General features: G+C 45.2%; 1 protein-coding gene across 2 annotated transcripts in view; it reads right to left on the reverse strand.

Moving 5' to 3' along the window:
• The window catches only part of NLN (neurolysin), a 53,428-nt gene extending 44,906 nt beyond the window's left edge, over positions 1-8,522 (reverse strand). The window contains exons 1-4 of one of the 2 annotated variants that reach the window (XM_044276143.1): positions 8,439-8,522; positions 5,932-6,188; positions 4,284-4,432; positions 1,466-1,573 (exon numbers count right to left, since the gene is read on the reverse strand). In XM_044276143.1, the coding sequence (XP_044132078.1) occupies positions 1,466-1,573; positions 4,284-4,432; positions 5,932-6,160 (486 nt within the window). In that variant the 5' untranslated portion in view covers positions 6,161-6,188; positions 8,439-8,522. Of the gene's footprint in view, positions 1-1,465; positions 1,574-4,283; positions 4,433-5,931; positions 6,189-8,232; positions 8,375-8,438 lie in introns of those variants that run through there. The other variant, XM_044276142.1, reaches the window with a different exon arrangement.
• Between the last annotated feature and the right edge of the window lie 4,148 nt (positions 8,523-12,670).

Below are 12,670 nucleotides of genomic sequence, written 5' to 3' on the forward strand. Positions count from 1 at the left end.
TTTTGTCGCGCGTTCCCGTACATAGACTTTCGGGAACGCACGACAATGGGCATTCGCTTGTCTCTGTATGCGCGATTGTAAACGCCCGTACAATTGCGCATACAGAGCGCTCCTTTCAGAACGCTCAGGTGTAAACCCAGTGCGAGTGTGATTTGGGCTGGAAAAGATTAGACAGCAGCAGTTACAGATTACAGACGAGTTGATGGAGCGATGCCAAAAACATAATTGCAGACTTAGGCTACTTTCACGCTTGCGTTGTTGTTTTCCGGCATTGAGATCTGGCAGAGGATCTCAGTACCGGGAAAAAAACATTTCCATTTAGTCCTCATGCATTCTGAAAGGAAAGAGATCCGTTCAGGATGCATCAGGATGTCTTCCGTATCGGTAGCATTCCGTTTTGTGACCGGACAAGCTGCAGTTTTGTGTCTGGTCATAAAAACGGAACCTGCACTGAAAACAATGCAAGTCAATGGTGACAAAACCATATCCGTTTTGATTTCACACAACCGCATTGTAACAGAACGGATGCATCCTGATGTGCAAAATCAAAACGGATCAGTTTAATTCTGGTATTCAGATCCTCTGCTGGATCTCAATACCGGAATTAACAACGCAAATGTGAGAGAGTCTAAGGACCTATACCGCCGTCAAAAGGCTGTGGGTGGTTGTTAAATAAGATTATTTGCCAAGTTGCTTCTTTTTATTTTATTTTAGATACACTGGAGCAATAAAAAAAATAGTTGAGAAAGTGGACTCTGAAAGGTAATGTTTCATAGTAATGTAACCACTAGGTGGCACATGTGCTCTGTGTAAATTCCATGTAATAGGATTTTAAAGGGCCTCTTTCAGCAGCAGAAGAAGACACTCTCTGCAGAGCGTAAGGAAGACGGCAGTCGGCGAGCGTCCTTCCTTCACCATGCTGGTGCAGGCGTGAGATTTCACCCACACTCAGGGCCCGGCAGGAGGATTTGAACGCTGCCTGGCCCTGTCAATCAAGTCTAGGGGGGCTTGGACAGAGGTGGGAGAACGGAGCCTCTAGGAGCAGGAGCTAATTTGCATATAATAAAAGTTATTTTTCTGCAGTAATGGACTAGGCTAGTTCGGTTCAGCTGACATCAGCACCTCGCTAATGTCACTCAGGTTAATACAGTTAATCTGCTGACAGAAGCCCATTAAAAGCCACCCAAAATCCCTAAGACACAGATATACACATTAGAAAAAAGTAGGCTTGTACCACAAAAATCCAGCAATACGTAATGAAGTCAGTGATGAGCGCAGGTCTGTAAATGTGCTGTTCCTGGCTCACACCACACATTAGCATCCGGTTTTACTGCCAACCGCTCACCCTACCATAGCGATCTAAACCCCGCTGCCAAACAATGCATTTCATTATCTGGGCTGATGTACCAGCTTTCCAGTGTAACGGCACAGCACGCACAGAATACACAATTCTGGTAGCACTTACGCTCTGTACTTCCGGGGGAAGGTGGAGCCCATTGCGTCTTCCAAGCTGGACTGACTTCTCCAGATAGCGTCTAACCTCCGGCTGCAGCTGTTTGGGGTCTTGAGTTTTCTGGAAGCAATGTACAAGCGCTGATTTACTGTCATGAACCTGAGCTGTAACCCACAGTACGCACCGGACCCCACAAGGTTTTATGGGGATCCAAGTTCCATTTACTAGAAATGTGTAAGGGGGCTTTTACACGTCTCATCCACATGCTGCAACGTTTCCATGCAGAAACGGATATCTGCTGCAGATTTCATGCCTTTCAGTTATGCAGGTGAAATGTCCGTGAGCCAGCATCAACCTCCATGTGTCCCATGCAGACAGTGTGACACATTCATTGGGGTATTTCTAATAAATGTCAAAATTTCGGATTTAGATGTGGAAACGCCAGAGACTAGTGGGGAGATAATCGGCAGAAACGCTCTGCCATGTCTGGACTTAACAATATTTCCAAGTGCGAAACCGGCCTTAAAGGGGTGGTGCAATGGAATAATATTCATGACCTATCCTCAGGATCAGTCATCAATGTCAGATCGGCAGGAGACCGGCTCCCAGCACCCCCGCCGATCAACAGTTTGGAGGGGTCGCAGCTTCAAAGCTTACCTGTCCGTCCTCTGCTTTGTAGCAGGGGTGCAGTGTAATTACAACCACGTAAATGGGACAGAGCAGTTGTAATTAGGCTGCAGCACTGCTACAAAGGAGACGGTGCGCAGGTAAACTTAAGAGAAAGCCGTGCTTGCACGAGCACTGCAGCCCCTTCAAACAGGTGATCGTCAGGGGTGCGGGGAGTCGGACTTTTGCCGATCTGATTCGAATGACCCCTTTAAAGGGAACCTGTCTTTAACTTTATGCTGCCCGTACTAATGGTGGCATAAAGTAGAGACAGGTGAGTTGATTTCAGCGATCTGTCATTAAAAAGTTAAAAGTAAGAGGTTGCCGAGAACCAACATCACAATCATTGCAGACTGGGCCTGGAAAAGAGTCCAGCCACCTGAGAAGAGTCCTGGTTATTCATGAATTCCTGCTCTCCTGCCCACCTGCTGATGACTGACAGTCTAATACCTAGTTTTCTCCCCTTTTCTCTAAGAGAGAACTGCCGATCATCAGGAGATGGGCGGGAGAGCAGGAGATTATGAATAACCAGGACTCTTCTCAGGTAGATTTGACTCTTTTCAAGGCCTGGGCTGCAATGATTATGATGCCGATTCTCGGCAACCGCTTACTTTTAGCTCAGAGGTGACACACCGCTGACATCAGCATTTCTGTCACTATTTTATGCTGCCCTCAGTGAGTTCAGCATCAAGTTAATGACAGGTTCCCTTTAATTTGTGGAACTAGTACAGCTTCATATACTGTGCAGTGGACAGAAAGTGTACTGCAAGCTCCAACCCATTCACTGACACTGCCGGATCTGACCGGACAGCATCATACTTATCAGTTAGTCATACATTTCCAGGAGGAATAGTAGAGAAACAGCACAATGCAGAACTCTAGGCAAAGATGAATTGTTATTTCAGGTATTTACTAAAACAGTCAGTTAAGGGGACAGGTCCTCTTTACATAATGGAAAAAAATATATTCTATTACTCAATGCTCTTAATATGGGACTGAATTTGGTACTTGGACCCTCAAGGCGGCTTTAGTCTGCACGTCCTTGCCCCTTCCCAATCTAACCCTCAGATGAGCAGTACATTACAATACCTTACTAATAAAGCTAGAACAGCCCTGCACCTCACATGGATCCAGAGATCTCCCCAGTCATTGCTCCAATTGCTCTGTTAGATTTATTTCAGGCTGGCAGCTCAGGGAGCGTGTCCTTTCTGTTGTAGCTCAGGGAGTGTGTTGTATCTGCTGCAGCTCAGGGAGCGTGTCCTTTCTGTTGTAGCTCTTTCCCTGTAACCGTCACAGCTTCTAACAGAAGATATGGCTGGTGGCTGTTGAGGATTTAAACTAAGCGTGTGTGACCACCTCAGTGAGGTGGACAAGAAGTAAGAAAAGGACCAAACAGCAGGTGGCGCTACACAGATACATTTTATTGAATAGCTCAGTGGCTGTACTACATTTTTAATCACATGCAATTACAAAAGCATTCAGAGCCAGGTGCTGGTTCGAAGAATCTGAACATTTTTTGTGGCACAACCCCTATAAGTCAGTGTTTTCCCACCTTCCCCTCTTCTTCCTTCTCCTCCTACTACTGTTTTTCTGCTTTCATATTTGTACACAACTGGTTTATAAACTATTAAAATGGGCAAAAAAAAGAGATGCTGTTTGACTACTAGGAACAATGAAAGAATACACAGGTCACACAGTCCAGTGCATTCATGAGGACAGCACCCCCTCAGTATGGTGAACGACATGCACACAGCAGCCTTTCAATCACCAATGGATCTAGACTTAGGCTGGGTTCACATCACGCTTTTCCCATCCTCTTAACATATACAAAAATAGGATTTTTTGTGCTTATGTGTAAAATCCTTTTGTCGATGAGTTCATTGATACGAGCGACAAAAACATATACGTTAAACGGATGCCTCAGACTGATGCCATGCAGTGGCATCCGTTCACCATAGAGCTTGTATAAAAAAAAAAAAATGTAAAGTATATATATTTTTTTTCCCGGACTGTGCCGGATACGAGAACGTGGTGTGCTGCTTTTTTTTTTTTACTAATGTATACGTCAAACGGAGGCATAAAACGTGATGTGAACCCACACTTAATGTCACCATATCACACTAAAACCGATTAAGGAGTCACGAACCCCAGATACTGTACTCACATGAAAATGGAGAATTCTTCTAAATACATCTTCCCTCATATTCATTTCAACATCAAAATCAGACAGGCTTTTATCGGCTTGTGTGCTGGCCATCCGCAGCGCTCGGCTGGGGGACACGTGCTGTGGAAAATCTAACATGCTTCGCTCCACTGTTGGGGGACCATAGTTCAGAAGTAATGCAAGCAGAAAGAAGCCCAAGAGGTGTCAAGAGGCAAAAGAAAAACGCCATCATCACATGTAACAGAACATGCTATGGACTAGAACAGGTGACGACGTCATGACATTCAAAAAAACATTCAAATATAATCCATGAATGAAGCTGCTAGATGTGGATGTCCACCCAACGAGCACCGTTTAAATTCTGCACTAATTAATGATATATATAGTCAGGCATCCAAATCCTCTCAATAGACTAAAGATGGGGGGACGAACTTATCAGGAGTCATTTTTTTAAAGTAATTTTTTAAATCAATGTTAGACATTTGATAAATCTGGCACAAAGTACGCAAGTGCAAACACAAGCAAAACGGACTTTATTACGCTCATGATAAATCCCCTACCATCAGTTTTTTTTATGCCATTCCCTTACTGAAGTGACTTTGCAGCTTTTTTTTTTTTTAGGGACAAAAAAAAAAAAAAAAAAAAAAAAGTTGCCGTGATAAACTAGTGTAAAACTAATTAACATAGCCAATTTTTTTCAAAAATGACTGGAGCAGTTTAAAACCGCTGGGCGTGTTCACCGCTGGAGACCTTTTCTACAGACACCCGCAGTGTGGCTGGACCCGCAATAGGAATCCCACTCACCTGATCCCTACCGCTGGGTTCCCGCTCCATCTCTGTCTCGCCGAGTCAACATCCAATTTAAAGTGGGTCATGTGAGAGCAGTGATGTGTCGTGTCATGAAGCATGGGTGACACATGACCGATGCGGTCAGTCATTGGCTGTAGCGGTCATGTAAACGGCATCAAACCAGATGTTGACATAGGGCAGGGGTACTCAACTGGCAGACTGTGGTCTGAATCCGGATCCCGGTTGCCAGCTGTCCGGACCCCTGCATGCATCCGGGTGCCGGCTCTCAGGGGGTGCCGGAGTCCAGAATCAATGAGGGTTTCCATCAATACAGATGGAAGCGCTCATTGCTGGAGCGCAGGGCGCTGGGTCCTGTCACTCACCGCCAATTACTGGCCTCTGCAGTATACAGGATGTCACTGCTGCAGCCACAGCAACACATCACTGACTGCAGCCCGAGGAAGAGAAAGTAACTGCGGCATTAGAATGGAGCGGGCCGGAAAGTGGCTTCATTATTTAATCAGGCTGCTGGCAGGCTCCCCTGATATAAAGTATACAGGGCGCCCCCTTTAGGCCCCATTCACACAACCATATTTTTGCTCCGCATCCAATCCGCATTTTTTAATAGGACCGCAAAAAATGCAGACGCATCCGTATGTCTGTTCCGCAGTCCCGCAAAAAAGATAGAAAATGTCCTATTCTTGTCCGTTTTGCAGACACGGATAGGCATTATTACAATGGGTCTGCAAAAAAAAAAGATGCAACACGGACGCCACAAATGTCATCCGTATTTTTTTGCAGATCCGCGTTTTGCAGACCACAACATACATCTGGTCGTGTGGATGTAAAGAACCTGTACCTGCATATTCTAATTCCAGGTCGGCTAAAACTTTGACAGTGTTTTCATAGGTGACTTTCTCGACCTCCAGAGCAGCGACTGCATCGTATACGCTCTTAGTCCTCGCTATGAGCGTCTCGGTCCTGGAGTGAATATCCTCTGGAGACAAGTCCCACTGCAGAAGATTCTTATTGGCCGCCATATTAGAAGCCATTCTCATGGCTCTGGGAAGTTCGGACCCCACTGTCATTTTAAACAGAAATCTTCTGCTCTGTGACCTGTCGATGAAAATGGAAGAATAATAGTGACATTAATAACATACATTTACCAAGTGCCAGTCTTAGGGCCCATTCAGACTGCTGTAGTGCTTTGCAGATCCGCAAAACAGGGATACCGGCCATGTGCGTTCCGCAATTTGCGGACCGCACATGGCCGCAACTATAATAGAAAATGCCTATTCTTATTCGCAATTGTGGACAAGATTAGGACATGCTCTATCTTTTCTGCGGAGCCAAGAATCCGGACAGCTGTACGCATCTTTTGCGGCCCCGTTGAAATGAATGGCTCCGCACCCGTTCCGCCAAATTGCCGTCTGAATGAGCCCTTAGTGTAAAGTCCGTCAGCCTGTCTTTCAAATCTACGCTATCTATGAGCAGCCGTAGGTTTGAAATATTATTTAGGTCAGATTCTGACGGGCTGTATAGGCCACACCTCCTCCACTAAGCCCCACTTTTAAAAAGTCGTGTGAACGGGTGAAAAGTCGCTAATTATTGCGCAGTTATAGAACATTGATTTAAAGGGGTTTTCCAGTCTGGATAAATTGATCACCTAGCCTCAGGATAGGTCATTAATATCAGAATCGCGGGGTCCGACACCCGGCACCCCCAACAACCAGCTGTTTTCAGAAGCCATTCAACAACAGAAACTGAATAGCAGGCAGAGCAGGCCTCGTCCAGTGTGCGGTGGCCGCGCCGCGGACTGCAGATCAGCACGCACCGATCTGATACTGATCACATATCACTGATAACCCCTTTAAAATGATTCACCTGTAAAAACAAAACAAAAAAAGCAATAATTACATAAAAGTACATTTTATTGTTACAGATAATTGAGCCAATAACATAAGCTGTCCTTTTAAGACCCTGGAGCAGTCCGAGCAATCAGCACTACAAGTCCCAGAATAGAATAACTGGTTTCACCCACTAAATGCACAATATTAACTAACTACAAGTCCTAGAAATGGCCCACTATGTAAAACTAGAAGTCCCAGCATAAAATAACCAGATTGTTTTATACGGAAAAGGGGTGGTGCAGGTATATAGTACTACAAGTGACAGCAAACAATAAGATATTATCACTGGGTGCCCAGGTATAGAGTACTACAAGTTCCAGCATACAACAAGATATGATCACTGGCTGCCCAGGTATATAGTACTACAAGTCCCAGCATACAATAACATGTCATTACTGGCTGCCCAGGTATATAGTACTACAAGTCCCAGCATACAATAACATGTCATTACTGGCTGCCCAGGTATATAGTACTACAAGTCCCAGCATACAACAAGATATGATCACTGGCTGCCCAGGTATATAGTACTACAAGTCCCAGCATACAATAACATGTCATTACTGGCTGCCCAGGTATATAGTACTACAAGTCCCAGCATACAATAACATGTCATTACTGGCTGCCCAGGTATATAGTACTACAAGTCCCAGCATACAATAACATGTCATTACTGGCTGCCCAGGTATATAGTACTACAAGTCCCAGCATACAATAACATGTCATTACTGGCTGCCCAGGTATATAGTACTACAAGTCCCAGCATACAATAACATGTCATTACTGGCTGCCCAGGTATATAGTACTACAAGTCCCAGCATACAATAACATGTCATTACTGGCTGCCCAGGTATATAGTACTACAAGTCCCAGCATACAATAACAGTTCATCGCTGGCTGCCCAGGTATATAGTACTACAAGTCCCAGCATACAATAACATATCATCACTGGCTGCCCAGGTATATAGTACTACAAGTCCCAGCATACAAAAACATGTCATCACTGGCTTCCCAAGTATATAGTACTACAAGTCCCAGCATACAATAACATGTCATCCCTGGGTGCCCAGGTATAAAGTACTACAAGTCCCAGCATACAATAACATGTCATCACTGGGTGCCCAGGTATATAGTACTACAAGTCTCAGCACACAATACTAGCCTAATCCTTGATCTGTCATTGCCAACTACAAGCCCCATCATCCACCTGCCACATAGAGATGGGGAGTAGGACATGAATGACATGTCGGTACCTGCAGAAGGTGAACACACACAGACGTGGTGCAAGCATGACCTCAGTGTGCACTCCCAGGCATGGCTACCAGCTACATGTCAAGGACGTGATGGCAGACATATTTCTTATGGGCAAGTCTCCCCTAGTAACCAGTGCAAACAATATATGCAGCCGCCCTGCTGTGCTGTGGTCTTCACAGCAGCTTCCACATTCACGACGCCGTACCCTTGATGTTCCGCCAGAAACCTGTAACACAAGCTGATAACCAGCGCCCTCCTCAAACGTCACTGCCCACACACAATGTTGCCCTCAGTTAATATGGCTGCAGAAGAACAGAAGCGGGCGCTGCCTAGTTGTCAGTCCAGTTGGCAGGACCCGGAATAGCACGCCCTCTGGTGGTAGAGGTCAGTATAGCCGTGAAATGTTACAAAATAGGAGCAGATAAGCAGAGGACTGCTGCCAGAATTTGCTTCATTTCATACACAGAAATCAGTGCACCATAGCAAAACTTTTGGCAGACCCCATCCCTCCCCTCTCCTGTCTGGACCTGCAGAGGGGAGCACACTTATCTGCTTATAGGGTCCCCCGCTGTCAACATTTGGTTGAGACTGCTACAGCCAAGGGTGGACTGGCCATAGACCCTACAGGAAAACTTCCCGGTGGGATGATGCCCAGGAAGCCACCCAGCCAGGTACATAAAGATCTAATGCTCTCAGCCTTTGGGTTGACCCATGTTAGACATTGGGGGCATATCGCTAGCACCTATACTGAGAACAGACCCCGCACCATGCATGTGCAGCTACCCTCCATTCATTCTTACAAGAATGATAAAAATATCTTAGCTATATGCCTCCAATGTCTGGGATTGGAGTAGCATTCCTGTGCACTTTTGCCCTTCCAATCAAACGGACCGCCTTGGTTAGGTGGTACATATAGGTGTGTGTTCTCCTCCTCGCAATGGTTGCATGATGCACATAGAGGTGACTAGGAGCAGCACACCATATGTGCACAGTCTGCGCTCCTGAACATAGATGCCCAACGGCATAGGTAGGTTTAGAGTAGGACCTGCCTGACTGGCGGGGGTAGGTGGGCACAGATGTGTTTTGATCAAAATATATTGGCTAAGAGTATCAGATTTTATTATATCAGAATGAGGGCTTAGTCTATATATAATGCTTGCATCTATTGTGTGCAATATTATTTGTTTTCTGTGATTTTGTTTCTGAGATTGATCATAAATGATCGCACATTTAATTAATGTAGGAGCATCAGACATTTATGCACCTGGTCAGCAGCCGCAGGTGCCCCCCTGAATTCAATTGTGGCATGGGTGCCAGTATTTTGTGCTGCACTGTGGTATTTGGTTCTGCGGGGGCGGTATTTTGTGCTGCACTACAGTATTGCTGACCACGCCTACTTCTGTTGTCCCTGCCTACATATGTTGACCCTGCCTACTTCTGTTGTCCCACCTTCTGTCAATTGGGACCCATCTACGACACCGCTGTGGTCATTTATTTTCTGTAGCAGCATGAAACTGGATGTTGATGGAGGGGGACCAAGGACTACAGCAGTGGGAGAGTGAAGGAGTCAGTGGCGGGGAGCAGGTAAGTATACCTCCCTCCACAAGTCTGGCTACGGGGTGGTCTGTCTAAAGACCCCCAGAAGATAACAACTCTTTTAAATATGGTGTTACCATTCATCACGAGTGCAAATAAGTGAACGTTTTTTTTATTTATTTTTTAAATACATTTTATTACAGATCTTAATAAAGCAAACCTTTAAGAAAAAAATTCACGTGAACTGGAGAACGAGCAGAACACTTACCCGGTGGCCTCCTTTTCAGCTGAAGATCCACCAGTTCTTGGGCTCCTCTTCTGCCACCCAAGATGGCTGATGTGAACAGTGCTGGCCAATCTGAGAGCAGGGCTACCAATTCACAGTGCGCACATCAGGTAGTCTGAGAATCGATGCGGCCATCTTGGATGACAGAAGAGGAGCCCGGCGGATCACAGCTAAAAAAAGATGAAAAGGAATGGGAGCATACAAATGTTTTGTTCTTCTCCAGTTAATGTGAATCTTCTCGAACAGAAGGGGCCCCTTTAATGGTGTGCCGGTATCTCTCCGCTGTGAGCTGGGTAATGGCGCTCACTCTGTGGATGAATCCGGTTTAGGCTAAAAATTCAGCTCGGTTCTTTTTCAACACCTTTTAGAAAAGGAAAGGATTTTTTTTTATAAAAACTTCTTGAAACCTCATAAGTTTTATCTGATGTAAGTGGAACAGGTACTACGAATAGTACTCAGTATTTTCACTGACCAACCAGCAAAAATGCTTCGATAAGGCCACGGCTACGCGGTCAGGTTTCTGATGCAGCTTTGGAAGTCAAAACTAGGAGTAAATTAAAAAAAGTGGAGAAGTGGTATCTGTGCCTTATACTTCACCTGCTTTTATGATCCACTGCTGATTGTTGCTTCCAAAACTGAATCCGGAAACTTGTCCGTACCCTAAATGTCCCTCATACCTCTTCAAGTCCCCTGGTTCCCTTAGGCCCCTTTCACATGGGCGAGAATTCCGCGCGGGTGCAATGCGTGAGATGAACGCATTGCACCCGCACTGAATCCGGACCCATTCACTTCAATGAGGCTGTGCAGATGAGTGGTGATTTTCACACATCACTTGTGTGTTGCGTGAAGATTGTAGCATGCTCTATCGTCTGCGTTTTTCATGCAACTCAGGCCCCATAGAAATGAATAGGGCTGCGTGAAAATTGCAGGCATCCGCAAGCAAGTGCGGATGCGGTGCGCTTTTCACGCATGGTTGCTAGGAGATGATAGGGATGAAAGCAACCCCGGGCCCCATTAAAGTGTATTCCCTGTATTATTTTCCCTTATAACATGGTTATAAGTAAAAATAATAGCATTCTGAATACAGAATGCTTACTAAAATGTAGATTGAGGTGTTAAAAAATAAAAAAAAATAACTCACCTCATCCTGTTGTTTGCGCAGCCGGCATCGTCTTCTTTCTTCATCTTTCAGGACCTGCAAAAGACCCACGTGGTGAGTGGCAGGTCCTGAAAGAAGAAGAAAGAAGGAGATGCCGGCTGCGTGATCAATTGGATGAGGTGAGTAAATTTTTTTCTATTTTTTAACCCTTCCAGCGCTATTTTACTATGCATTCTGTATTCAGAATGCTATTATTTTCACTTATAACCATGTTATAAGGGAAAATATTAAAATCTACAGAACACCGATCCCAAACCTGAACTTCAGTGAAGAAGTTCGGGTCTGGGTACCACATTCAGTTTTTTCTCACGCGCGTGCAAAATGCATTGCTCTCGCGTGGAAAAAACTGAAGAACGCAATGCAATCGTATACAAAACTCACCCCACTCGCAGGCAAAATTGCACGATTTTCCTGCGACGCACCCGCATCCTATCTGGCCGTCGCACGCGACGCCCGTGTGAAAGAGGCCTTAGGGTGTTGATTTTCCTCCTCAGTATCTTGGATGGAAAATCTGCAGCATTTATAGTAGCAGCAAAGTGGATGGGATTTCACGAAATCCCCACACACGGTGGGTATTGTGGAGAAGGTGGCTTGTGGATTCCAAATCTAAAGCAGAAACCTAAATTTGACAGGTCCACTTTGAAAGGATGGTACAAGAGTAGAAAACGTGGCTTCTTTCTTCCAGACACAGTGCCACACCAGGTTGTGTGTGATATTGAATGTCACTCACAGGCAATGTCTTCTGTTTGGAGTCACTTGCTTTCCCCACGTTCTTCCAGATATCTCTCACCTCTACAGCTTGCCACAAAGACATCTTTGGCTCTTTTCTTTCCATACTCCCTATGGCAACACAAATTCCCCCTCCATTGCTCGTTATTTGGAGAAACCTGTAATAACTTTCTAAAATGTTTTTGCTTTGCGTTGCCATATTCTGATGCTCATAATATTTTCCATCTACAAAGCTGTGTAAAGGCTTGTTTTTTTGTGAGGCGAGCCGTAGTTTTTATTGATTTTGCATCGAGTGTATATGACTTTTTGATCTCTTTTTACTATTTTTTTCAGGGAGTGACGTGAACAGCTCTATACACAGCACTGAATGAGTGCTGCATATACAGATCGGGAAGCACTATACCATTTCCTGTTCCAGACCCGAGCGGTCATGTCACTGCCAAGGCCAGGAGACTGCAGGAGCTGCCTGGTCTGTAGATCAGCTCTGCACTGTATTGCCACCGACGTGTGCTGTACGTGTTCTCCACTGACAGCAGACGTCCCCATTCATTTTATTGTGTGTATTCACACATCAGTGTTTTATCACGACCCATGGGTCAGTTTTATTTTAGCACAGATGCATGCTCTGTTTTGTCCATGTTCACGGATCCATCACGCCCATTATAGTCTAAGAGTCCGGGAAAACCACGGATTCCATTCGTGTTGCATCCATGTTTCACGGATCATT

Source organism: Bufo gargarizans, chromosome 1 (genome assembly GCF_014858855.1).
Source record: "Bufo gargarizans isolate SCDJY-AF-19 chromosome 1, ASM1485885v1, whole genome shotgun sequence".
NCBI lineage: Eukaryota > Metazoa > Chordata > Amphibia > Anura > Bufonidae > Bufo > Bufo gargarizans.